The sequence below is a fragment of the Canis lupus genome, chromosome 3 (assembly GCF_048164855.1).
Source record: "Canis lupus baileyi chromosome 3, mCanLup2.hap1, whole genome shotgun sequence".
NCBI lineage: Eukaryota > Metazoa > Chordata > Mammalia > Carnivora > Canidae > Canis > Canis lupus.
The window spans coordinates 37,828,279-37,851,521 of record NC_132840.1 but is presented as its reverse complement, the minus strand read 5'-3'; the positions used below and the strand labels follow the sequence as shown (position 1 = coordinate 37,851,521).

General features: G+C 38.0%; 1 protein-coding gene across 3 annotated transcripts in view; it reads left to right on the top strand.

Annotated features, from left to right (window-relative positions):
- The first annotated feature begins 2,691 nt into the window (after nucleotides 1-2,691).
- Nucleotides 2,692-23,243, top strand: part of OMA1 (OMA1 zinc metallopeptidase) — a 71,850-nt gene continuing 51,298 nt past the window's right edge. Inside the window, exons 1-7 of one of the 3 annotated variants that reach the window (XM_072820426.1) lie at nucleotides 2,738-2,795; nucleotides 4,019-4,110; nucleotides 12,043-12,561; nucleotides 16,008-16,236; nucleotides 18,946-19,119; nucleotides 19,220-19,327; nucleotides 22,210-22,338. In XM_072820426.1, coding sequence (XP_072676527.1) covers nucleotides 12,062-12,561; nucleotides 16,008-16,236; nucleotides 18,946-19,119; nucleotides 19,220-19,327; nucleotides 22,210-22,338 — 1,140 coding nt within the window. In that variant the 5' untranslated portion in view covers nucleotides 2,738-2,795; nucleotides 4,019-4,110; nucleotides 12,043-12,061. Of the gene's footprint in view, nucleotides 2,796-4,018; nucleotides 4,111-12,042; nucleotides 12,562-16,007; nucleotides 16,237-18,945; nucleotides 19,120-19,219; nucleotides 19,328-22,209; nucleotides 22,339-23,243 lie in introns of all 3 variants that reach the window. The other 2 variants (XM_072820425.1, XM_072820427.1) reach the window with 2 other exon arrangements.

Sequence of the window (23,243 nt, the reverse complement as noted above, 5' to 3'; positions counted from 1 at the left end):
GGGGAGAAGGCATATTCTTGGATGAAGCAGGTTATATCAACCTCAGCCAAGGGAAGTCTCCAGGGAAGAAGGCAGCTGAATTGCCCTCGCAGACTGTTGGGGAAGAAAACAATGTCCTGAGGGAAGTGGGCTTGCTGGAACCAGAAGACAGACAGAGGGTTATACTCCACAGGAGTCCCAAAGGACAGACCATACACAATGGCAATGAGAAATGTCCTCGTGAGAGAGGTATCATCATGCCTATGAAGTTCAGAGGGGGCTCTCTTCTGCAGGCCTGGGATGATGGGAAGAGAAGCAATCACAGGGCTTGGGTTGGTAATATCTTGGTTGGTAATGACAGCATCCTGAAGCAATAGAAACCAGGTGGTGGCTTTAACACGAGAAGCCTGGAGGCTGTAATTACTATAATAGCTGGCAAGTTAAGAGGGGCTGCACAGGGGACCTGATCCTCAGAGGCTTTTAAGGTATTTAATAGTACAAGGTGTCTCTAGGGGAAAAATAGACAGGCAGCCAGTAGGGTGCTGCTTAATATCTATTCAAAAAGAAGGCAAGAATAGAGAAGCAGGAGTCTGACAGTGGTTGCTCTAATAAAAAGGTCATGCTTCTTGCTGAGTTCTCAGATCTGAGTCAATCTTCAGACCAAGACCACAGAATCCATTGACTAAAGAGGGGGTTGGGTCCTTAGGCAACCTGCAACCCTGCAACCCTGAAACAAACATTTACTACAGTGATTACTCTATGGCCTATGACCATTTTCACAGCTAACTATATGTTGGGGAAACAAACACCCAGAAATTTTGCAGGACTTGAATGAGTCTTGTTACCCAGAAACCTAAAGTGTTATCATGGCCCCTCTGTAAGAGTGGGGACTTATGGAGGTCAGGTAATAAACAGAGTCCTGGATAACATCCAGCTTACCTTGAGTCCATGGGAACATAGACCCATCCACTGGTCTTACCTCAGCCCCTGAGTGCATAATTGGGACTATATATTGAGAGCAAGTTTCACATTATGTCCCTGGTCTTGAGTTCATGGTAGGGAAAACCAAGTGAAAGCCACTAAAACTGCCCCTTCCCTACTGAGTTGAGATAATCAGCCAAAGCAATATTTCATCCAAGGGGAAAGGATGATGATGGTAGAGATTAATGCCACCATTAAAGACCTAAAGGATACAGGGTAGTTGTTCCTCTCACATCTTCATTTAATTTGCCAGTCTGGCCCCTTCAGAAACCAGGAGAATAGTTTATAGACAACTGTGGATTTAACTACATAGTAGACCTGATCATAGTCATTGTACCATCTTGGTGATCTGTCTTAATACAGTCCAAAGGGATCTGGACCATTTGCACATCCCAGAGAACTGCACCCCATCTGTTATACTGATAACAACATGCTAACCAGGTATCCTAAGCAAGAGATAGCTCGTATATTGGAACATTTGGTGAGGCACATGCACTTCAGATAAACCCATGAAGATTCAGGGACCTGCCACTTCAGATTTTTTTTTGTTTTTGTTTTTTTAGATTTTTGATTTATTTATTCATGAGAGACACACACACACACACACACAGAGGGAAAGACATAGGCAGAGGGAGAAGCAGGCTCCCTGTAGGGAGCCCGATGCAGGCCTCAATTCCAGGACCCCAGGATCACGACCTGAGCTGAAGACAGATGCTCAACCACCGAGCGACCCAGGAGTCCCTGCCGCTTCAATGTTTAGGGAACCAATGGTCAGGGATCTGCCAGGATAGTTCCTTCAAAGTAAAAGACAAGTTTATAAAACACAAATAAGGGAGGCAAAGAAAACATTGCTTATAATCTTGTAAATCCTCTAAAACTGTTTATAGTGTTTATCAAGATGTTTTTCATCATGCATTGAAAATACATATAACGAACTGCTGTAGCATCATACCACTATCTGATACCTTGTTTATTTACCTGTTTGCTTGCTGACTGCCTAGATTTCCTCTCTGGGATACAAGCTCCAAGAACGTCACATCTCTACCTGGTTCCCTGCTGTACCCCTGGCACCTAGAACGCCCTTGGTGCTGGCTATTTTTTGGTGGCATAAATGAAACATACTCTACACATTGTTTTGTGGCTAGCTAGTTTCCAGTAACTTCCAGATGCTTCAGGTTATACTTCATTGTTCTCGAAATGTGCCATTTCAGAGGTCACGCGAAAGCAGAGAATTCTCTCTCCAAAGACTACTTCTATCATTGCAACTTCACAACCAAGAAGCTTTCGTCCTTTGGCAGCCCTCGAGTCTCCTTCGCTTTGGCCAGGACTGCCTGAGAATCTTGAGCAGTCGCAGCTTTGCCTGGATCATTCTTTTTTTTTTTTTTTAAGGCAATATATAATGCTTATTTATTTATTTATTTATTTATTTATTTATTTATTTATTTATTTATTTATTTATTTATTTATAGTTGGAGTTCAATTTGCCAACATATAGCATAACACCCAGTGCTCATCCCATCAAGCCCATCAAGGATCATTCTTTGGAGGTCCTGAGAGTCAGGACAGGAGTGAGGACCAGCCAGCGCCGACCGCCGAGCCCGCAGCCACGTCCCTCCTCCGGCCGCGCGGGGGCGCCAGCGCGCCACAGTGGCTCCCGGTCCGCGGCTGCGGGGAGGGCCACTCTGGGCGGGTGTGGCGACTGCCCGCGGTGGGCGGAGCCAAAGGCGCCCGGGCCCGGGCAGAGGGCAGGAAGTGAGGGGGCGGGGCTTCTGGGGCGCGGTGTGCGCTTGCGCGGGAGCTCGGCCGGAGGAGTCTCGGCGTTCGCCGCTGCTGGGGTCTGTCCTGGCGGGGACGCCTCCGCCCTTGGTTTAGGAGTTGGGGTGGGAGAACTTCCAGGGGGAGGCTGAGGGGGGCACTTGGGGGCAGGGGCGTCCGGCGTGGGCGGGCAGGGGGCAGGGGGCGAGGGGAAGAGGAGGGGGGGAGGGTCCAGCCTCGCCGCCCCCATCCCCCCCCCCCCCCCCCCCGGGGATGCGCTGCCAACCTGGGAGGTGTAAGCGCGCAGGGGGACTTGGTGTCGGGGGGTGCCCAGCCTCTCCCCTCTGCCTTCCTTTCTCTTTTGCAGCTCCTTTTTTATTTTTAAAATTTTTAAAATTTTATGTATTTTTTATTTTTAATTTTAAATAGTATTGACGCAGCGTGGGGTGCCTCGGACCGACACCTTCACCTGCGGAAAACCGCTTCTAGCGGCCTAAAGCGACTCGGGGGGCGGTTGGGGGGGGGCCCTGCCCCTGCCCCTGCCCCTCCCTTAGCTTCGCAAAGTCTCCTACCTAAACCCTGAGCAGCGAAGAGCTGAGCACGTCCGCGTCTCTAAACGGTTCTAGGCAGTTGTGATAATTTCTTCACGAACCTGTCTGCAAGAGGTCACTTTAAAAAGATTTATTTTTTTATTTTTTATTTTTTTAAAGATTTTATTTATCATTCATGAAAGACACAGAGAGAGAAAGAGGAGAGATACAGGCAGAGGGAGACGCAGGCTCCACGCAGGGAGCGCGACGCAGGACTCGATCCCAGGTCTCCGGGGTCACGATCTGGGCTGCAGGCAGGTGCTCAACCACTGAGCCACCTGGGCTGCCCCGCCCCCCCCCCCCCCCCCCCCCCAAAGAGTCACTTTTTATGGCTGTTAAATAATGCCACTGGCCTGTGTAGAACAGAGCAGCAGTTTAACTGCACCATGGAGCCTCAATGAGAAATTTTAGTCCAGGGTTGGGGGGGTTGCGATGAAGACCCCTCATTTAGAATTCAGGGATTGATCAACTATCACCACTGCCACCGATGCCGTGTGGCCCTCGCTCCCGTGATGCAGACTTAAAACATGCATCAGCTCGGCCACAGGGAAGGGGTGCGGTCTGACATTTGAAAGCTTGAAACCCAAGTCTGTCGCCCTCTTATTTATTTATTTATTTATTTATTTATTTATTTATTTATTTAAAGGCTTTCCATCATGTGTACACTTTGCTTGAATGATTAAAGTACATGTCCTTTTTTTTTTTTTTGCCAGTCTGACAGCTGTTTCCATAGAAACTAGAGAAGAAATAGTCATTTTCAGCAGAGTTGTGAAAACCGTCTTCCAGGCTTCAGCCGTGAGCACCAGTGAGTGCTGTACTCACTCATTCTGAGACGGTACTTAAAGGAACTCAGGATCTGACATGTTCTTAGGCTAACCATCCAGATTGTTTAATTTTCCTCACCTCGTTAATTTTGCCGTCTTAGAGGTTTGCCAGCTATGTTTGTTGGCCTGCCACGGTTCTTTGAAGAGGATGTGTCAACCCTGATTCTTTTTTAGGCTGGGTATAGCCTGGTGTTGGCTCTTGGAAGGTGTATAAATAGATTTCTTTCCCCTTTCTTGAGGATAAACCATGCATCGCAAAATATCAGGCACTGTTTCTGTTCTAAATGACGCTTGATTGTCAGTGATACAAATGAAAATGTTTTTAGTTATGTTCATGTGATGTTTGGAGCTTTTGCTTATACCTTCTGGGAGAGACTATTTTTTTTTTTTTAAAGATTCCACATAAGTCTTGAGGGATGATCAAGAGTTGCTTGCTGTAATTACAGAGCTAAGCAGTGTAATAAATGTGCATAGAAATAGAGATGAGAGCTTTTCTGAGGGGTGTCGGTAAATCAGTGGGTCTGGAGCTTAGGAATGGGTAGGAGCTGGGGGAAGGTGCCTGGAGAAGTAGTGGGAGGTGGCATCATGAGAGGCCTGGTCTTCCATGTAGAGGAGTTTACTGAAACCAATAGAAACTGTTGGAAATTATAAAAATAGTTGCCTTTTTGGTTTTGGGGCTTATAAGAGTAATAATACATCCTAGTAAACATTTAAACAGCACAGAAATACATGAGATGAGAATACTAAATCCTTTACACCTGCCATTTTGCCACTCAAAGTAATCACAATGAATGGTTTGCTACGTTTTACTTTAGATTTTTAATTTCTATTTGTATATACTAGCATATTTCAGCATTACTATTTTTTGCAAATTGGGCAGAGATTTTTGTCTTCTTTATTTCCTGTGGTATCTCCAGCATCCAGAATGGCATGTGATATGGCATGTAGGAGGCACTCATTAAATATTTAATGAATGAATAACATCATTCAGAGGTCAAAAACTGAGTGGGATCTGGTGTATGTGTTTGGCCAAGGTGTTTAAAAACTTTGTTTTCTCTTGAAGTTTGTTGCCAGCATTTTAAAACTGATAACTTTAATAAAAAGTTTGAATTACTGTCTTTTCTTGAAAATATTGAACTGTTTGGTAACACTAAGCTCAAGTTCCATTACAATTGCACCTTCCTTGTATGGGCATGAATTTACGTTTATATCAGTATGGCTTTGCCTGGACCCTACAGACTGGACCCAACAGTGCACTGTTGACCACAGTAGCACTAGTCACCGATGGCCATTTTGTTTTAAATTAACTAAAGTTAATTAAAAATTCTGTTGCTCAGTCACACCAGCCGCATTTCAAGCGATATAGTACAGTAGCCATAGGTGGGAGATACCATATTGGACAACACAGACACATTTCCATAATTGTAGACATTTCTGTTGTGCAGGGCTGGTTTACACATCTGAGTTTGCCGTTCCTGACCTACAGAATTCTTGCAAGTAGCATTTGTTGTTATTTTTAAGGTTTGTGTCTCTTTGTCATTGCACAAATCTCCTTTTAAAAATGGCTGCATAGTATTTAGCATTGTAGGACTTCATCTGAGTTGTGGGAGTAGGATTCTGTTGTCTGATTTTGCATTTTAGAAAGACTGCTTTAGTTCTTGTTTGGTGGTGAGAAATGAACTAGGCAGATAGGAGGAGTTGGTTGTTTAATAGGCAGAGACATTGGAGGGTATGTAGTAATCTACAGCCTAAAGCCACAGAGCCCAGGAAGGGCTAGGTTGAGATAAATTGACATGACTGATTTAATGTGGATTGAGGTCTTTTGTATGGTAAAGTCACTGCAGAGATAATCCAGTACTAATCTGGAACTGATTCAGTGTTGAAAAGTGGGAATTCAGCTTTGCAAAGTCTAGAAGAAACCCTTAGCTAGTTCTAGTAAGCAGCATGTATAATATTAAAATGTTATCAGCTTACATGTAAAACAAGTGTAATTTTTATGCCCTGTAATTTTTTTTTTAAGATTTTATTTATTTATTCTTGAGAGACACACAGAGAGAGGCAGAGACATAGGCAGAGGGAAAAGCAGACTCTCTGTGGGGAGCCGGATGCTGAACTCGATCCCCAGACCCCTGGGGTGTGATCTGAAGGCAGACCCTCAACAGCTGAGCCACCCAGGCGTCCCTGCCCTATAACTTAAGTTTAAGTTTCTTAGATACAGAAACCCTTTGAGGGAGAATTGTTTGAGGAAGAAAGTAAAAGGTCATAAAGCTCAGTTAAATTTAGGAAGTACAATGGATTCTTGGGAACTAGGAAAGTATGAATCTTGCTCCCTCTCTTTCTTTCCCTGAGGCTTCATGATCTTTTATTTTATGCACATTGATTCCATTGTCCTTTTTGTTGATCCACTTCTCTTTTGCAAAGGTTTTTGTTTGCAGTTCTTGCTTGCAGATTGCTTTGTGTTACCATGACACCAACTATAACCCCAGTTTATACATGCCCTTACTCCTTTGCCTGATACTGCTTCACCAAAAGTCTTTTCTACGTCAGATATCCTAGCTCTGTGGCCAATGGCAGGGGTCACTGGGGAAGAGTGGCAGTCGGCCTATCCCTTAAATTGAGGTTTTAGGATGCCCTTATAAAAGGGGAGTGCGATTGAGCAAGTGTCTGAAGCTTACCTCCTATAGTAAAAGAATGTGGATTTGTGTTGTTTTTGCAGTTTGACTTCTAGCAGGTGACTTTTTTTTTATAAAAAAAAGATTTTATTTATTTATTCATGAGACAGAAAGAGAGACACAGGCAGATGGAGAAGTAGGCTCCCCGCAGGAGCCCGATGTGGGACTGGATCCCAGACCCTGGGGTCATGCCCTGAGTCAAAGTCAGACAGACGCTCAACCGCTGAGCCACCCAGGCGTCCCTGACTTTCTGTTTTTAAACCTTCAGTATACTTTCCCATTTGAAACCGTTTTTTCTGCATCTGCCCAAATGGCCTAAAAAATAATAGTTGCCTTGAACTATTCTGCTATTCATGGATGTCCTTTCTTTTTAAAAAATTTATATAGTGCATAACACTTAATGAAGAACTATATTGTCTGCTACTAAGTAGTCTTCTTAGGTACCTGTGCCCTTCTCAATTAGATAACATCCATGAGGGCAGGGATTGGATTTTATGCTGTATCTGTAAGTCACAAGTCACCTAGCCAACGAAGAACCTTACTAGCTACTAAAATTTAGTTTTGAAATGATTTCTAGGCTTCGGTTTGATTCAAAAAAAGAAAAGAAAAAACCTAGAAAGTATCTTGTTAATGACATCAGATTATTATGTGTCAAGTTTGGACTCTGATTTAAAATGGATAGTAATTCCAAAAGGTTAACTTGGAGTTAATGTTTACTTAGCATGCCCTTTATTCACATTATATGTTAATAATGCAAGGGTGAAATGTATAAAGTATATAAAAGTTTTGAGTGACTTTCAAATAGTTTGCTGTATAGTTAATACGGTTTTTTAAAACTGGTGTTCTTGGGATCCCTGGGTGGCGCAGCGGTTTGGCGCCTGCCTTTGGCCCGGGGCGCAATCCTGGAGACCCGGGATCGAATCCCACGTCGGGCTCCCGGTGCATGGAGCCTGCTTCTCCCTCTGCCTGTGTCTCTGCCTCTCTCTCTCTGTGACTATCATAAATTAAAAAAAACAAAACAAAACAAAAACTGGTGTTCTGAAGCATCTTTCTAGATAATATTGTCTAGTTTGAGTTAGATTTACATATTTTCCTCCAACTTTTATTATGAAGATTTTGAAACAGAAAAACCAAAAATATTTATTTATTTATTATTTATTTATTTATTTATTTATTTATTTATTTATTTATTTTCCCCGAAAAAAATTTTAATGAACACATGCATAACCACAATTTAGATGGATGTTAATATTTAACTGCATTGGCTTTATGGGGTGTGTGTTTGTGTGTGTGTGTGTATTTGTTAATACAATTTGGAAGTAAATTTTATTCATCATAAAAACATACTTCAGTAAGTACTCAAGTGTAAGATATTCACCTACATAACCACATCATTATCACCTAATAAGCAGTACTTAACCTAAAATAACCTAAAAGTAAATCCATGTGCAAATTCCCCCAATAGTACCAGTTGTCCTCTAAAGCTGATTTTTTTTCCTTCAAACCAAGATCTATTCAGAGTCCATACATTGCATTTGATTGTTCTTTTTTTAGTATCTTTTGAAAAATAGCTTAAGTGATGTATAATTGATGTAAAATGAATTGTACGTATTTAAGCTGTGTATTATAAGTTTTGTCACATGTGTACACCTGTGAAACTAACACCACAATCAAAATAATGAACATACTCATTACCTCCAAACTTTGTAATTCCTTTCCTGATCTTCTTTACCTTCCTGTCCTCAAGCAATCATTGATCTCTCTGTAACTATAAATTATTTTGCGTTTTATACAGTTCTTATTATAGAGCTGGAATCATAGAATTATGCATGTTTTTGGAGGAAGTACGGTCTGGCTTCTATCACTTGATAGTATATAGAGATAAAATTGCTTTTGTATATTGCTTTTGTATCCTACCCCCTTGCTAAACTCCTTGTAATAACTTTTCTGTAGATTCCTTTGGATTTTTTATATAGATGGTCATGTTATATAAGTATATATAGGCATAAAGACCATTTAGCTTTTATGTTTCTTGTCTGGATGCCATTTATTTAGTTATGCATTTATTCTGTTCTATTGTTGAGGATCTCCAGTACAATATTGCATTTAAGCGGTGAGAGCAAACATCCTTGCTTTGATCCTAAACTTAGGCAAAAAGTATAGTCTTTAACCAATAAATATGCTGTTGGTTATAGTTTTCTGTAGATGTCTTAGTTTACTGAGAGGGTTTTTTTTTTTTTTTTTATCAGGGTTGAATGTTCGATTTTATCAAATGCTTTTTCTGTATCTACTGAGATGATCATGTGTTTCTTTTTCAATAAATAGGGTAGATTACATTGATTTATGAATTTTTTACTCAAATTTCCATTCCTGGAATACATCTCAGCTGGTCATGATGTAGTCTTTTTATGTATTGTTAAATTTAATTTTCTAAAATCTTTTTTTTTTTTTAAAGATTTTATTTATTGATTCATAGAGACAGAGAGAGAGAGAGGGAGGGAGGGAGGCAGAGACACAGGCAGAGGGAGAAGCAGGCTCCATGCAGGGAGCCCGACGTGGGACTTGATCCCGTGTCTCCAGGCCCCGGGCTGCAGGCGGCCCTAAACAGCTGCGCCACCAGGGCTGCCCTAAAATCTTAAGTTTTGTGTCTGTGTTCATGAGAGATACTACTCTATCGTCTTCTTGTAATTTTTTTCCTGGCTTTAGTATCATAGTAATGCTGATCTTATGGAATAAAATGCAAAGTATTCCTTTCTTTTCAGTTTCCTGGAAGAGTTTGAATAGAATTATTATTAATTCTTAAATGTTTGATAGAGTTGCCCAGTGAAGCTGTTTGGGCCTGGAGCTTTCTTTGTGGGAAGGTTTTTAAACTATGAGTTCAATTAAAAAAAATAGATATAGGGCTCTTCAGATGTATCCATTTCTTTCTGAGTTAGCTTGGTAGTTTTTGTCTTTCAAGGAATTGGTCCATTTCATCAAGGATGTCAAATTTAAGATTTTCTCTTCCACTGGTTTTAAGAAATTTGATTAAGATATGCCTTGAAGTAAGTTTCCTTTGTGTTCATTGTTTGTGTGGCTTTTAAATTTCATGGATTTGTAGGTTTATAGTTTTCATCAAAGTTGGAAAATGTTGGCCACTATTTTTTTAAGTTTTTTTGTTTACCATCCCTCCCCTCTTTTCAGGGACTCCAGTTATACATGCATTAGGCCACTTGAGTTATCCTATACTTCACTGATGCTCTGTGCCTTTTTTTTCCCTCTTAGTTTTCTTGGTTTCTATTGATATGTCAAGTTTACAAGTCTTTATTTCATTGTTACGGTATCTGGTATCTAGTCTGTTAGTCTCATCCAATGTAATTTTCTTGTTTAAATTTTTTTTTTTTTTTTTTTTTTTTTTTAGATTTTGTTTATTCATGAGAGGTACACAGAGAGAGGCAGAGACATAGGCAGAGGGAGAAGCAGCTCCCTGAGGGAGGAATCTGATGCAGGACTCAATCCCAGGACCCCAGGATCACGCCTTGAGCCAAAGGCAGATGCTCAGCCACTAAGTCACCCAGTCGTCCCTCATCCAATATAATTTTCATCAAAGACATTGTAGTTTTCTTGTCTAGAAGTTGAGTGTAGGTCTATTAAAAAAACATATTCCATGTTTCTACTTTAAATTCTCAGATTTTTCTTTTAAGTTTTTAAAGACATGGAATGTAGTTATAATAACTAATATCCTTACCTATCAATGCTGTCATTCATGTTACTTAGGAGTGAGTTTTTATTAATATTTTTCATAATCATGGTTCACATATCCTATATCTTTGCTGCCTGGTAATTTTTAATTATAAATTGTACCTTATTAAATGGTGTTTTTTTTTTTTTTTTTTTTTTTTTTTATACTTGTAACTAATTTTGAGCTTTTTTCTAGGATGTGGAGAAGTTCCTTAGAAACAGTTTGATCATTTTGAGTATTCTTTTAATCTTTGTTAGGTAGGGTCAGAGTAGCTTTTAGTCTGGGACTAATTTTTCTCTGATGAGGTAAAACCCTTCTGAGTACACTGTCTGGTGCCCCAGGAATTCAAAGGTTTTCCACTTTGAAAGATAGAAATTGGCACTACACTCTGCCCTCCTTGAGCCCTGAATTTTGTTCCTCTAATCCTGTCAGGTGATTCTTTCCCATCTCCAGGGACTTTCCTAACATGAGTGCCCTGTTTAGAACTGAGATGAGTACTGGAGGCAGATTTTCCTGCACAACACCCTCTGGAGTTCTTTCCCTGCACAGTCTTCTCTTGTATTCCATTATGTGGGGTCTAGCTACTGTGGCCTGCTTGAACTCCCAGCTTCATCTCTCCAATTTAGGAGTGCTGTTGGGCTGGGCTAGGCTTCCCCTCTCTACATAGTGGCCTGGAAACTCTCCAGGCAGGAAGCAGGGGCAATTGTAGGGCTCATCACATTTGTTTCCCATCACTCAGGGGTCACTGGTCTTCATTGTCTAACGTCTAATGTGTTGAAACCATTGTTTTATTATTCTGTTTGTTCAGTGGAAGGATAAGTCTGGTTCCTTTTATTCCATCTTGCCCCCATTCCGAAGTGTGAGGATTATATTTGAAAGGATCAGGTTTCTATTTTAAAAAATACATTTTAAAACTTAGATTTTACTATTCCTTTACATGCTTTTTCCTCCTACTTACTGCCAGTTCCTAAAACCTGTGGTTATTTTTGCTTAATCCATTTCTTAATTCCCCTATAATTTAGCTGTTAAAATAAAAACAGACTTCCCCCAACTAAAACTCAAAAACGAAAAGAAAAAAATCCCAAGTTTCTAGAGTATGTGTCAGAGTAAAAAAAAGTGGGTAAAACCTGCTTGTTTTGCATTGCTGACAGGCATTACTGAGGGATGGTGGTGGAAACCTAAGGTAATTCAGTCTGAGATGTGTTAAGGAAAGAACAATTGACACACCTGTTTCTTTTTTTTTTTTTTTTAATTTTTATTTATTTATGGTAGTCACACAGAGAGAGAGAGAGGCGCAGAGACACAGGCAGAGGGAGAAGCAGGCTCCATGCACCGGGAGCCCGATGTGGGATTCGATCCCGGGTCTCCAGGATCGTGCCCTGGGACAAAGGCAGGCGCCAAACCGCTGCGCCACCCAGGGATCCCGACACACCTGTTTCTTAAGGGTTATGTTCCAGGCTTTGTAAATAAGTATTTTCCAGAGATATTTATAACTTATTTTTTTTGTGTGTGTGTTCCAGATAATCAAGGAGAAGAAAGATGAGCTTCATCTGTGGACTGCAATCTGCTACTAGAAACTGTGTTTTCTTCCGAATACATTTGCTGACCAACTGGAGAAGATGTAACACACTAACTGTGACCTCACCAGACTGTCATCAAGTACAAATTAGTCAGATAGTTAATAAGTGTCAGGGTCTGGAAGTGAATCAGTGTGATAGGTTGACTTTTCTGCCTGAAAATTTTTATTTCTGTAGGACTTTTAATAACAAACGACCGAAATGCCTCTTGAGCACGAGATGTAAGGAATTTGGGATGGTTACCCCAAACTGTACTGCGTGGAATGGCTCTTTTTCGAGACAGCTACTGATAAAAGAAGTTGCAGGAGTTCCTGCCCTTTCACTATTGCATCCTTTAAACTGTCTTCCCAAAAGAGACACCAGGAGTTTCCACACTTCTTCTCGGTTTCAAGCTGCTCCAGTTCCTCTCTTGTTGATAATTCTTAAACCAGTGCAGAAACTATTTGCAATCATTGTAGGCAGGTAAAAAGCTTTTAAAAAATAAACTTTTATATTAAAAACTATATTTTTTATTATAAACTATACTTTTAATGAAAACTTGTTAGATTTCCCATTTTCCATATTTAGCTCAAAATTAAGTTTCTGAACAATTGGTTCTACCCAGTTTTGTTAAGTATGATTTAGTAATCTTTTTTTTATGATTTAGTAATCTTGAAATAATTTACTGCATATTATTTTTTTAAAGATTTTATTTATTTATTTATTTATTTATTTATTTATTTATTGACAGCGCAGGGGGTAGAGAGAGAGAGAGAATCCTAAGTATACTCTGTGCTGAGCATGGAGCCTGACACAGGGTTCGATCCCATGACCCTGAGATCAAGAACTGAGCCAGATTCAAGAATAGAATGCTTAACTGACTGAGCCACCCAGGTGCCCTAATTTATTGTATATTATAGTATAAAAATATGATCTCTAAGAAATTTTATAGACACTTTTTAAAGGATTTATGTTTATGATTATAAGAATGAGAAATGTTGGTTATGGCTTGTGTGTAAGAACAGTAACAAACATGTTAAGTTTATGGAATCTGAGGCAATGGGTCATGAAACTGAAGAACTTCACTTATTTAAGAATGGGCTCCTTCCTAGCCAAGTTAACACTTAATTGCTATTTATTTTTCTTTTATTTAAAATTTTTTAATTAATTTATTCATGAGAGACACACAGAGAGAGGCAGAGACATAGGCAGAGGGAGAAGCAGGCTTCCTGCGGGGAGCCTGATGTGGGACTTGATCCTGGGTCTCCAGGATCACACCCTGAGCCAAAGGCAGATGCTTAACCGCTGAGCCACCCAGGTGTCCCTAATTAGTATTTATTTATTTCTTCTATTTCCAGCACATCTTTGTTATTTTCTCTTGGGTACTCCTTCATAATAATTACATTTTTATAGCTAAATAATACTTTAATTTAAACCTTCTCCCCTAAATAATCTTGTTTTCTCTTATTTGCTCCATGAAGATTGAAGAAAGATAAAGTTAAGCATTGTTTCTTCATCAAGCTTTCTTATATTTGAAGACAGGCCCTTTCTATGGGCCCTTCTGTGCCTTCCTCCTCCCATACTAACCAAACCAATTTTCTTTTTATCAGAAATTGAGAACTTGTACTCTCTAATGTATTGTGTTCCTAAGATTTGACATTGGCACTCAGAAAAAATACAGCTGTGTTAGCTCTTTTTTTTTTTTTTTTTAAAGATTTTATTTACTTATTCATGAGAGACAGAGAGAGGCAGAAACACAGGCAGAGGGAGAAGCAGGCTCCACGCAGGGAGCCCATGTGGGACTCGATACTGGGTCTCCAGGATCAGGCCCTGGGCTGAAGGTGGTGCTAAACCGCTGAGCCACTGGGGCTGCCCCTGTGTTAGCTCTGAATGTAAGTAATGGCTATCAAAGAAAATCAGAGCTAGCCTACAGTTAAAGCAGTAAACATTTTATGCAGGACTGTTGCAGTAGGGGAAGAGACCTAAGTATAGAACCAGAGTTAATTTTGAATACAGCATGGGTAAGTGGGAATTTATAGCCAAGGTGAGGTTTGGTGGATGGAAAATTAGTAAGAGAAAATATCAGGAGTACAGGGTGGTTCTCCCTGACCTGACCCTACGAGGCTTTTTGCTGAAGGCAGGTGAGGGTCAGACATCACTTGGAGGCTGGTGAATGATGAGGAACCTGATCAGATTCTGCGGATAATCAGATATGAAGGGTGGGGGTTCTGGCTAAACTGATTTAGTGGGATTCTTGCTGAAAACTGGACAATGAAGAGATGAGATACAGAAGTCCAAAGGTGAGGCCTAGTTGAAAAAAGTTCAGGGGAGCCTGAGTAGAATCTGATGGAAGAGAGAATCTTTGTCACAACTCAGCCCAGGTTCTTAGGCCAATGGCTCTTTTCATCCTTTTTAATCATTATTTTTAACTTTTTGTTGTTTTTACTATTATAATGACATTTTTAAAGCTGTGTTATCATCTTAATTTTAAGCAGAAAATAAGTCACATATAGTTAGTTTTTTTTTTTTTTTTAAGATTTTATTTATTTATTCATGAGAGACACACACAGAGAGGCAGAGACACAGGTAGAGGGAGAAACAGGCTCCATGCAGGAGCCCAATGTGGGACTTGATCCCGGGTCTCCAAGAGCACTCCGTAGGCTGAAGACGGATGCTCAACTGCTGACCCACCCAGGCATCCCTATAGTAAGTTTTAAATAGGAAATAAGTCTCTTCAGCTTGAAACACTTTGAGGTATTTTAAGTGTATCACTTAATAAAATTAAGATAACTTGAAGTTATTTTATAAGATGAATTTTGTCAAGAGAATGATGTATGTATCTTAAGTTTTTGTTGTGATTTCACAGATGAACTTATGAGGAAAAAGTTTGTCCCAGAGTTGAAAACATTGCTTGTCAAAATGTCTGCGAACCCTGATAACCAGCAGAGAGTATTGTTGCCTGGTAGGAAGTGGACCTCCTCATGTGTTAGCTATACAGTCTCTTATTTCCTTATTTTTAAAAAAGACTTTATTTATTTATTGATTCATGAGACACATAGAGAGAGAGGCAGAGACATAGGCAGAGGCAGAAGCAGGTTCCCTGCGGGGAGCCTGATGCTGAACTCAATTCCAGGACCCCGGGATCATGCCCTGAGCCAAAGGCAGATGCTCAACTACTGAGCCACGCAGGTGTTCCTGTTATTTCCTTATTTACAGTGTTTATGCTCTTCTCCTTTGTCGCGTTCTTGGGAGAATAGTGGGTTTTTTTTGCTAGTGAGCAATAGTTATTTCTAAAACTCAGTGCTGAGGTTGTTTCCTTAGTACCTTGCTTGAAGTCCTGGCAGATTGTGCCAGAATTCTGATGACTAGTAGGGAGGATCATGGTTAGAGGTATAGATTATTGTACCATAACCCCCTCAGAAGCGTGTTAGGGCAGTTCATCCCTATTAAGTGGTTAAGTACTCTGACTCTGGAGTCACACTGTCTTAGCTGGTTACGTCTGCAACCTTGGACAAGTTGCTTTGCTCAGTATTCTCTTCTGAAACAGGGTTAATGTGAAGGTTAAATGAGATGACCTGTATATAACGACTAGAATAGTAGTTTGCATGTGGTAAACAGTCAATAAATGTTAAACTAATGGTAGTTGTGTAAAATTGCTACTCCTTTAGTGTTCATCTTTAAAAAACTTAAAATTTAAGTGAACATTAGAATTTTTTTTAACATTAGAATTTTTAATTATAGTTCTATATAACTGATTACTTTTTCATTATTTAGCCAAGAATTGTATAAATTGAAAAAAATTCATCTACACGGAGAAATATATCACAAAAATTCAAGTGTTTGATGACGTAAACTCCTAGCATAAGATTAAGTTTTGGTGATATGTGCTGATACTATTGTCAGAACTTTGAATTTTTTTTTTGCTCTAGGGGCATAAGGAAATGGTGGCAGGCACTTCCTCCTAACAAGAAGGAGCTATTTAAAGAAAGTTTAAGAAAGAATAAATGGAAGTTACTCCTTTGTTTCAGTAGTTTTGGATTGCTCTTTGTAGTGTTTTATTTTACTCACCTGGAAGTCAGTCCTGTCACAGGAAGGAGCAAGTTACTATTATTGGGGAAAGAACATTTCAGACTTTTATCAGAATTGGAATACGAAGCAGTAAGTAGTATGAATTGTTTGTAATTGCTTAATATAATACTCAAAGCGGGAAAAATTTCTTAAGTATGAAAGAGGCACTACTTTTTTGTTAGTCTTTGATAGAAAATTAACATTTTCCTGAAAGGCCTCCAACCTTTCATACTCAGTATTCCAACTGCCTACCTTGCTTTTCTTCTCATTTCTTCCTTCTCATGACATGTCACCTTGAATGTCACTTTCTCAGGAAAGCCTTCCTTGATTATCCAGACTGGGTTAGGCAGGTTGGCTACAGTAGGCTTTGAGGGTATACTTCATACAGACTAAATTATAAATCAGCTCATTTGTAATTGTGTCCAGTGGTGGCTATATTGGGGTCAGGACTCCTACTTTTATTTTCTTGCTTTTTTTTTTTTTTTTTATTAAAGATTACTTATTTATTCATAAGAGACACAGCGAGAGGGCAGAGACATAGGCAGAGGGAGAAGCAGGCTACATGCAGGCAGCCCGATGTGGGACTCAATCCTGGGACTCCGGGATCATGCCCTGAGCCAAAGGCAGACGCACAACCACTGAGCCACCCAGGTGTCCCACCTACTTTTATTTTCCTTGCATACTGTGCTTTTCTTTTAAATCACTTATCATGAGGGTAACAACAATTATTTGCATAATTATTTATTTGCTGATCTGTCTCCTTTGTTAGACTAAGCTCTGGGAACAGAGGCCCTGTCTGTTTTATCATTTTATCTTAAGTACTAGCACAACATACAAAGTAGTACTTAGTATGTATTTTTTTGGATAAGTAGGTATGTAATAGAATTTTTATACCTTGAAAGTAATGTAGAATAAGATTTTTTCCCCAAAAACATCATTTTTGGCAATTTATTATATTTTTTGAATGCAAATTAAAGTTGTAATTCAGAAGTCTTAACTCCTTAGCAAATACAAGTTAAGCATTTTATACCACTAGTGAGTTTCTTGAGGATAGATCCTCTTTGACCAGTTCTTAGTGCACACATAGTATGTGCTCAATTAGTATTTGTTGAATTAAAGTCTCGTAGTCTCACTTGACAGCTTTGGTGTGGCTAAATCTTTGTATTTTTAAATTTCAGTTCAACTTGAGTTTGTCCGTGGAAAGTTACCATTAAAAAAGAAATAACAATGTGTTTTCACTAAAAAGATTGTTCTCAGTAAAGATAAGATGCATCTCTTCTAGTTGAGTTTATACAGAGATTGGAGATGTTTCTTAGAGTAGTCTTGTCTGAAGCAAGTTTGAGGAAAATGTTGTGGAAGGATTGAGTGAGATAGGCCTAGTGTTAAATCAGTATGTCTTCTACCATTTATATCATTTAGAAGCTTTAAAAAATTATATATATGTTTGTATGTGTTCTTTTTTAAAAGATTTTATTTATTTATTCATGAGATACAGAGAGAGAAAGAGAGAGAGAGGCAGAGAAATAGGCAGAGGGAGAAGCAGGCTTCCCTGCAGGGAGCCTGATACAGGACTTGATCCCAGGATGCTGGGATTGTGATCTGAGCCAAAGGCAGACGCTCAACCACTGAACCACCCAGGTACCCCTATTCTTTTTATTTTTTAATCTACAAATGTAATAACTTGCTTGATATGAAAATTCAGGGATGCCTGGTTGGCTCAGCAGTTGAGCTCTGCCTTTGGCTGAGGGTGTGATCCTGGAGACCAGGGATCAAGTCCCACATCGGGCTCCCTGTATGGAGCCTGACTGTCCCTCTGCCTATGTCTCTGCCTCTCTCTCTCTGTGTCTCTCATGAATAAATAAATAAAATCATTAAAAAAAAAATTCAAGCACACATTTTTATACAGATATTATAAAGCACTATAATTCTATATAATTTTGTTTCATCCACTTCAGAAGGGTTAATATATAATGTTTTTTTGTTGTTTCAGTTTACATTGGTGACTTACGCTTTTTAAAAATGCTATTGATAAAAAGACTGTTTCAGATCCCAATTCTACAAAATCATCTTTTTTTTAAATACATCTCAGGGAAGGTTATCAAGTTCTTGATCCGCATGTAAAAGAAGTTTTACATTTTATGGAAATTAAAGTAATATTTTCAAAACATCTTTAATTTTCCTAGACTTGAAAGGGTTTCTTATGGAATATAGCTTCAGAAAAAGTGTCTTCATTTGGTGGCTAGTCTTACTCAACATCGTATAGAGGAAATTGCATGCCCATTAGTTTTAAAATTTCAGTAATTTCCTTTCATTCTGTGTGAATGAAACACTTTAAAATTAATGAAATGTCTTTTTTTTTTTTTTGGTAGAAGTTTAAGTTTTTCAGTAAGTATATAGGGTGTTTTTCTATTCAGTGGGTTATGAAAGTAATTTTCTTTTGTATTACACTTCCTTATGTGAAATCTCTGTTCCCCAGGCAATGTTTTGTTTTCTGAAATATTTAGGAAAGTAGAAATCATACTTAAGCATTTTCTTTCTTTATAGACTAATAGAAAAAGATGAAAGTTTTATTTCAACCAATTTATATGAAAAATATTGGTTAATAGAATTTATTCCATTTGCATTGCCTTTGCATGAATAATTCAATTTAAGGATTTGAGTGTTTAGAATATGTAGATTTTACATAATTAAAAATTAAAATGTTCAACAGTAAGTAGCTATATAACTCTTCATAAAGCAATATAAACATTTTGTGGAGCTAAAACTCCTTAAAATAAAGATGACTTTTTAATCTTTCAGTGGATGGAAGAATTTAAAAATGATATGCTCACTGAGAAGGATGCCAGATACCTAATGGTTAAAGAAGTAGTTAATCATTTGATTGAATGCAATAAAGATATTCCAGGGGTCTCTGAGATCAATTGGATTATCCATGTGGTCAATTCTCCAGATGTAAATGCCTTTGTGCTTCCAGTAAGTAAAAGTACTCACACTAAATTTTTAATTGTTAAATTTAATGTCCTTGTTTTTTTAAGGTGTTCCAGTTGCTTACATTATTTTCTTTATGGTACAGAATGGACAAGTGTTTATCTTCACTGGACTTTTAAATAGTGTGACTGATAGCCATCAACTTTCCTTCCTTCTGGGCCATGAAATAGCACATGCAATACTTGGGCATGCTGTAAGTACCTAGAATGAATGTTTAGTTCTTGAAATACTGCTTTGAAGTTAGCAAGTCAAATCTTTTAAAACTGAATCTTTTCAGTTTTGTTTTTCTTTAAAAGATGGAGTTTTAGTTTTTAGTCATTGACTATGTTATCTCAAAAAATAAGATTGGCTAATTTTGAGAATTTTTATAGTCTAGTATTTGATACCTGGATAATTAGTGTTTCTCTTATTTTTTTTTTTTTTTTAAATATTTTATTTTTTTATTTTTTTTTTCAATTTTTATTTATTTATGATAGTCACAGAGAGAGAGAGAGGCAGAGATACAGGCAGAGGGAGAAGCAGGCTCCATGCACCGGGAGCCCGATGTGGGATTCGATCCTGGGTCTCCAGGATCGCGCCCTGGGCCAAAGGCAGGCGCCAAACCGCTGCGCCACCCAGGGATCCCAATTAGTGTTTCTCTTAAATACTATTTTTATCACCTGTGTCTTTTGCAAAGAAGTAATTATTCTCAACCTCTAATTATTTTAAATTAGATTTTAAACTTCCCATAATTATTAACATACTTGTAGTCTGTTGAGAAAATTAACTATATGAAAGTGATATGACTATTTAAGTGGTTAAATCCTTTTTCTTGCTTTTTTATTCATTCTCAGAGGATGGCTTGGAGCATTTCTGAAAATCTCTGGAATGATATGTCATATATAATTAATGCAGAGTAATAATAATGATACCTTGGCATTTTACAGTTTGCTGAGCTTTTAAATACAAACCTTCTCAATTATAATTTTAATACCATCCTCATTAACTACGTATTTAACATCCCTATATTACATATGAGGAAACTCATGTTTAAAAAGATTCTAGATAACTGGAGTAATGTGTCCAACTGGCGAATTGGGACTTTAATCCAGTTCTTCTGTTTGCAAATCCAGCACTGCTTGCTTTTACTGAAGTTACCTGGATATTGGCAGCACCTTTTTTTTTTTTAATGGATCATAGAATTCAGGTTGATTTATTTTCCTGTGAATACACATCTGTTTGACTTGATGGGTCCAAAAAAACCAATGTATTTGTTTACTCATATATTAGTATTCATTAAAAATAAGCATGTCTCTTTTGTCCACATTAATTAGAGAAATTAATTAGAAATATTTCCTGATTGAAAACATGAAGATAAATAGTGAAAGGATCATGAAATATTATGTTGGAAATGCAAGTAACATTAATTTTAAATGAAAATGATAATGTTATGAATTGCTGTAAAAATCATCTCAAATCCTGTCTATTCCTTAAAGAATTAGTAAATTGAAGTGGGCCACGATTTTACTTTTCTGAAGCATAAATAGGAGTTATCTCCTTCATTTCTTCTGTGGTACAGAAAAATGTAAAAAACATTTTCCGTAAACAGATATGCAGAAGAATAAATCAAAATAAATGGTCTTTCAAGAAAGGGCTTCATCGCTGCAAAATCAATCAATTTTGGTCACTTTAAAAAACATTTAAGAGATGTTCATATTCTGTATCTTTACTTTTCTGGCCTCTATCTCAGTGCCTCATTCAGCACACTGTTGTCATTCCTATCAGTGGAGGAACGCTAATTAGATAAGATATAAAAAGAAAATAGCGGCCTTAAAAATTGAAAATAGTTATTAGTATTTCTTTGTAGAGATCTTAGCCCTTATCAGCACTATATTTTCTCTTTTAGCAGTCTCCAGTTTGATTCATTATAGCCTTCAGTGTTTTTTTTCTTCATTCCACAAATACATATTTAAAAAAGATTTTTAGTTTTCTAAAACTAATAGGAATTATATTCTTTAATAATTAATAACAAGGATTTTATCTTCAATAATAACTTTATCTTTTGTAGTTTTACTCTTTTGTGCTAAAATAATTCCATAATTGTTTTTCATGACACACAGTTTGTATAATGAAGCAAAGAATGCTTTGTGAAGGCAGATTATATTAAGAGAAGTGTTCTATGTGATTATTTTAAGTTGTCAGCCATGTTTCATACATTCAAGTAATGATTCCTGTATGAACAATGTCAGCATTATATTAACATTTATTTATCAACTTAAATAGGGAACAGTGAACAATTCAGTATGTTAAACTTGTAATTGGAAATTACTACTCAAAACAACTATTTTAACTAAAATTGGTTATTACTGTAAATAAATATAAAACTTCACAGAAGTTGATTTCCTAGTGAGAAATATCAGAGTGATAATTTTGCAGACTTGCCTAAATGAAACATTTGGTCTTAAAATCCAAAAGACTTTTATTTAAAATAAATTTCCAATCTTCTTCTGAATTTTCCTTGTTTTAACTATTTCATATGTTAGGTAGTGTTTAGTCTGTCCAAAGGTATAATCATAATGAGCACATTTGTTCGCTTTAAAAACAATTTAATGACTACATTAGAAACTAAAACTTCCTGGGGTTTGATTTCTAGTCCTTTTACTAATAGCTTTGGGAATTTTGACAATTCTTTTAGTTTCTCTCCATCTTAGTTTCTTTATCAAATAGGGATAATTGAACCTATTTCACAAGATCTTATTATACTTATTAATATAAGAACCATAGGTTAATGAACTTATGTTCATATCTTTGAACCTGTCATTGTTCAGTTTCATCTATATGATGTAGGTGGCTCAGTAAATGTTAGCTGAATGAGTGAATATATATAAACATGTAAGCAAGTATGTAAGCAAGGGATGGAATAAATAAAGCACATGAAGAAAAAGAACATGTGATCTTAGTTGGTGAAGGTCAGTTAAATGTAATTATTTAGTGTGATTATACATGATGAACTAGAAGATGTAGGTATATGCTGTCTTTTTTTGTACATATTCTCAATTTATTAAATGTAATTTTCATTATTTTGATTATTCTCAGGCAGAAAAGGCTAGCTTGGTTCATTTATTGGATTTCCTAGGTCTGATTTTTCTCACAATGATTTGGGCCATTTGTCCTCGAGATAGTTTGGCACTTTTGGGCCAGTGGATACAGTCTAAACTACAGGAGGTAAGTATGAGACAGTAAGTTGAATTTGTAATGGCCTGTGATGAGGATATTTTAAATATTACTCTAAAGTAACAGATACCTATTTTCACATACCATGAAACATAGCTACTAAATTTTAGTGTCTTATGTTTTCTCATTTTTAATAGGTCTATATTTTTTAAAGATCTATTTATTCTAGAGAGTGAGCATGGTCGCCATGCACACACACACACATGAACAGGGTGAGGGGTAGCAGGAGAAGTGTTAGAAAGAGAATCAGATTCCCCATTGAGTGTGCAGCCGATGGGGTTTGACCTCACTACCCACAAGACCATGACCTGAGCTGAAACCAAGAATCAGAGGCTTAGTTGACTGAGCCACCAGGGTGTCCCTTTAGGGGATATTCTTATTAATGAGCATTCAAATTAGAAAATACAACATCTTTTAAATGATGTGGGATAGAGGGTTACAAAGGCTTAGCAACTTTTGGCTAACATGATATGGAGGGGATATAGTTATTGGTCTTTTTTTTTTTTAAGATTTTATTTATTTATTCATGAGAGACACAGAGAGAGAGAGAGAGAGAGAGAGAGAGGCAGAGACACAGGCAGAAGGAAAAGCAGGCTCCACGCAGGGAGCCCAATGTGGGACTCGATCCCGGGACTCCAGGATCACCCCCTGGGCCGAAGGCAGGTGCTAAACCACTGAGCCACTCAGGGATCCCCCTAGTTATTGGTCTTAAGGAGAAAAAAGCCTTGTCACAAATCCTTTCCCTACTTCTGTCACTTTGCGTTCAGACTTTTCATTTTTGTCTCTCATAGTGACTGTGGTGTACTTATTAGATAACTTCCTTCCCCAAATATTTACATTCTGATGGGGAACTTTTAAAACCTGTAAACTTTTATGGGCATGATGTTGCTGAAGCT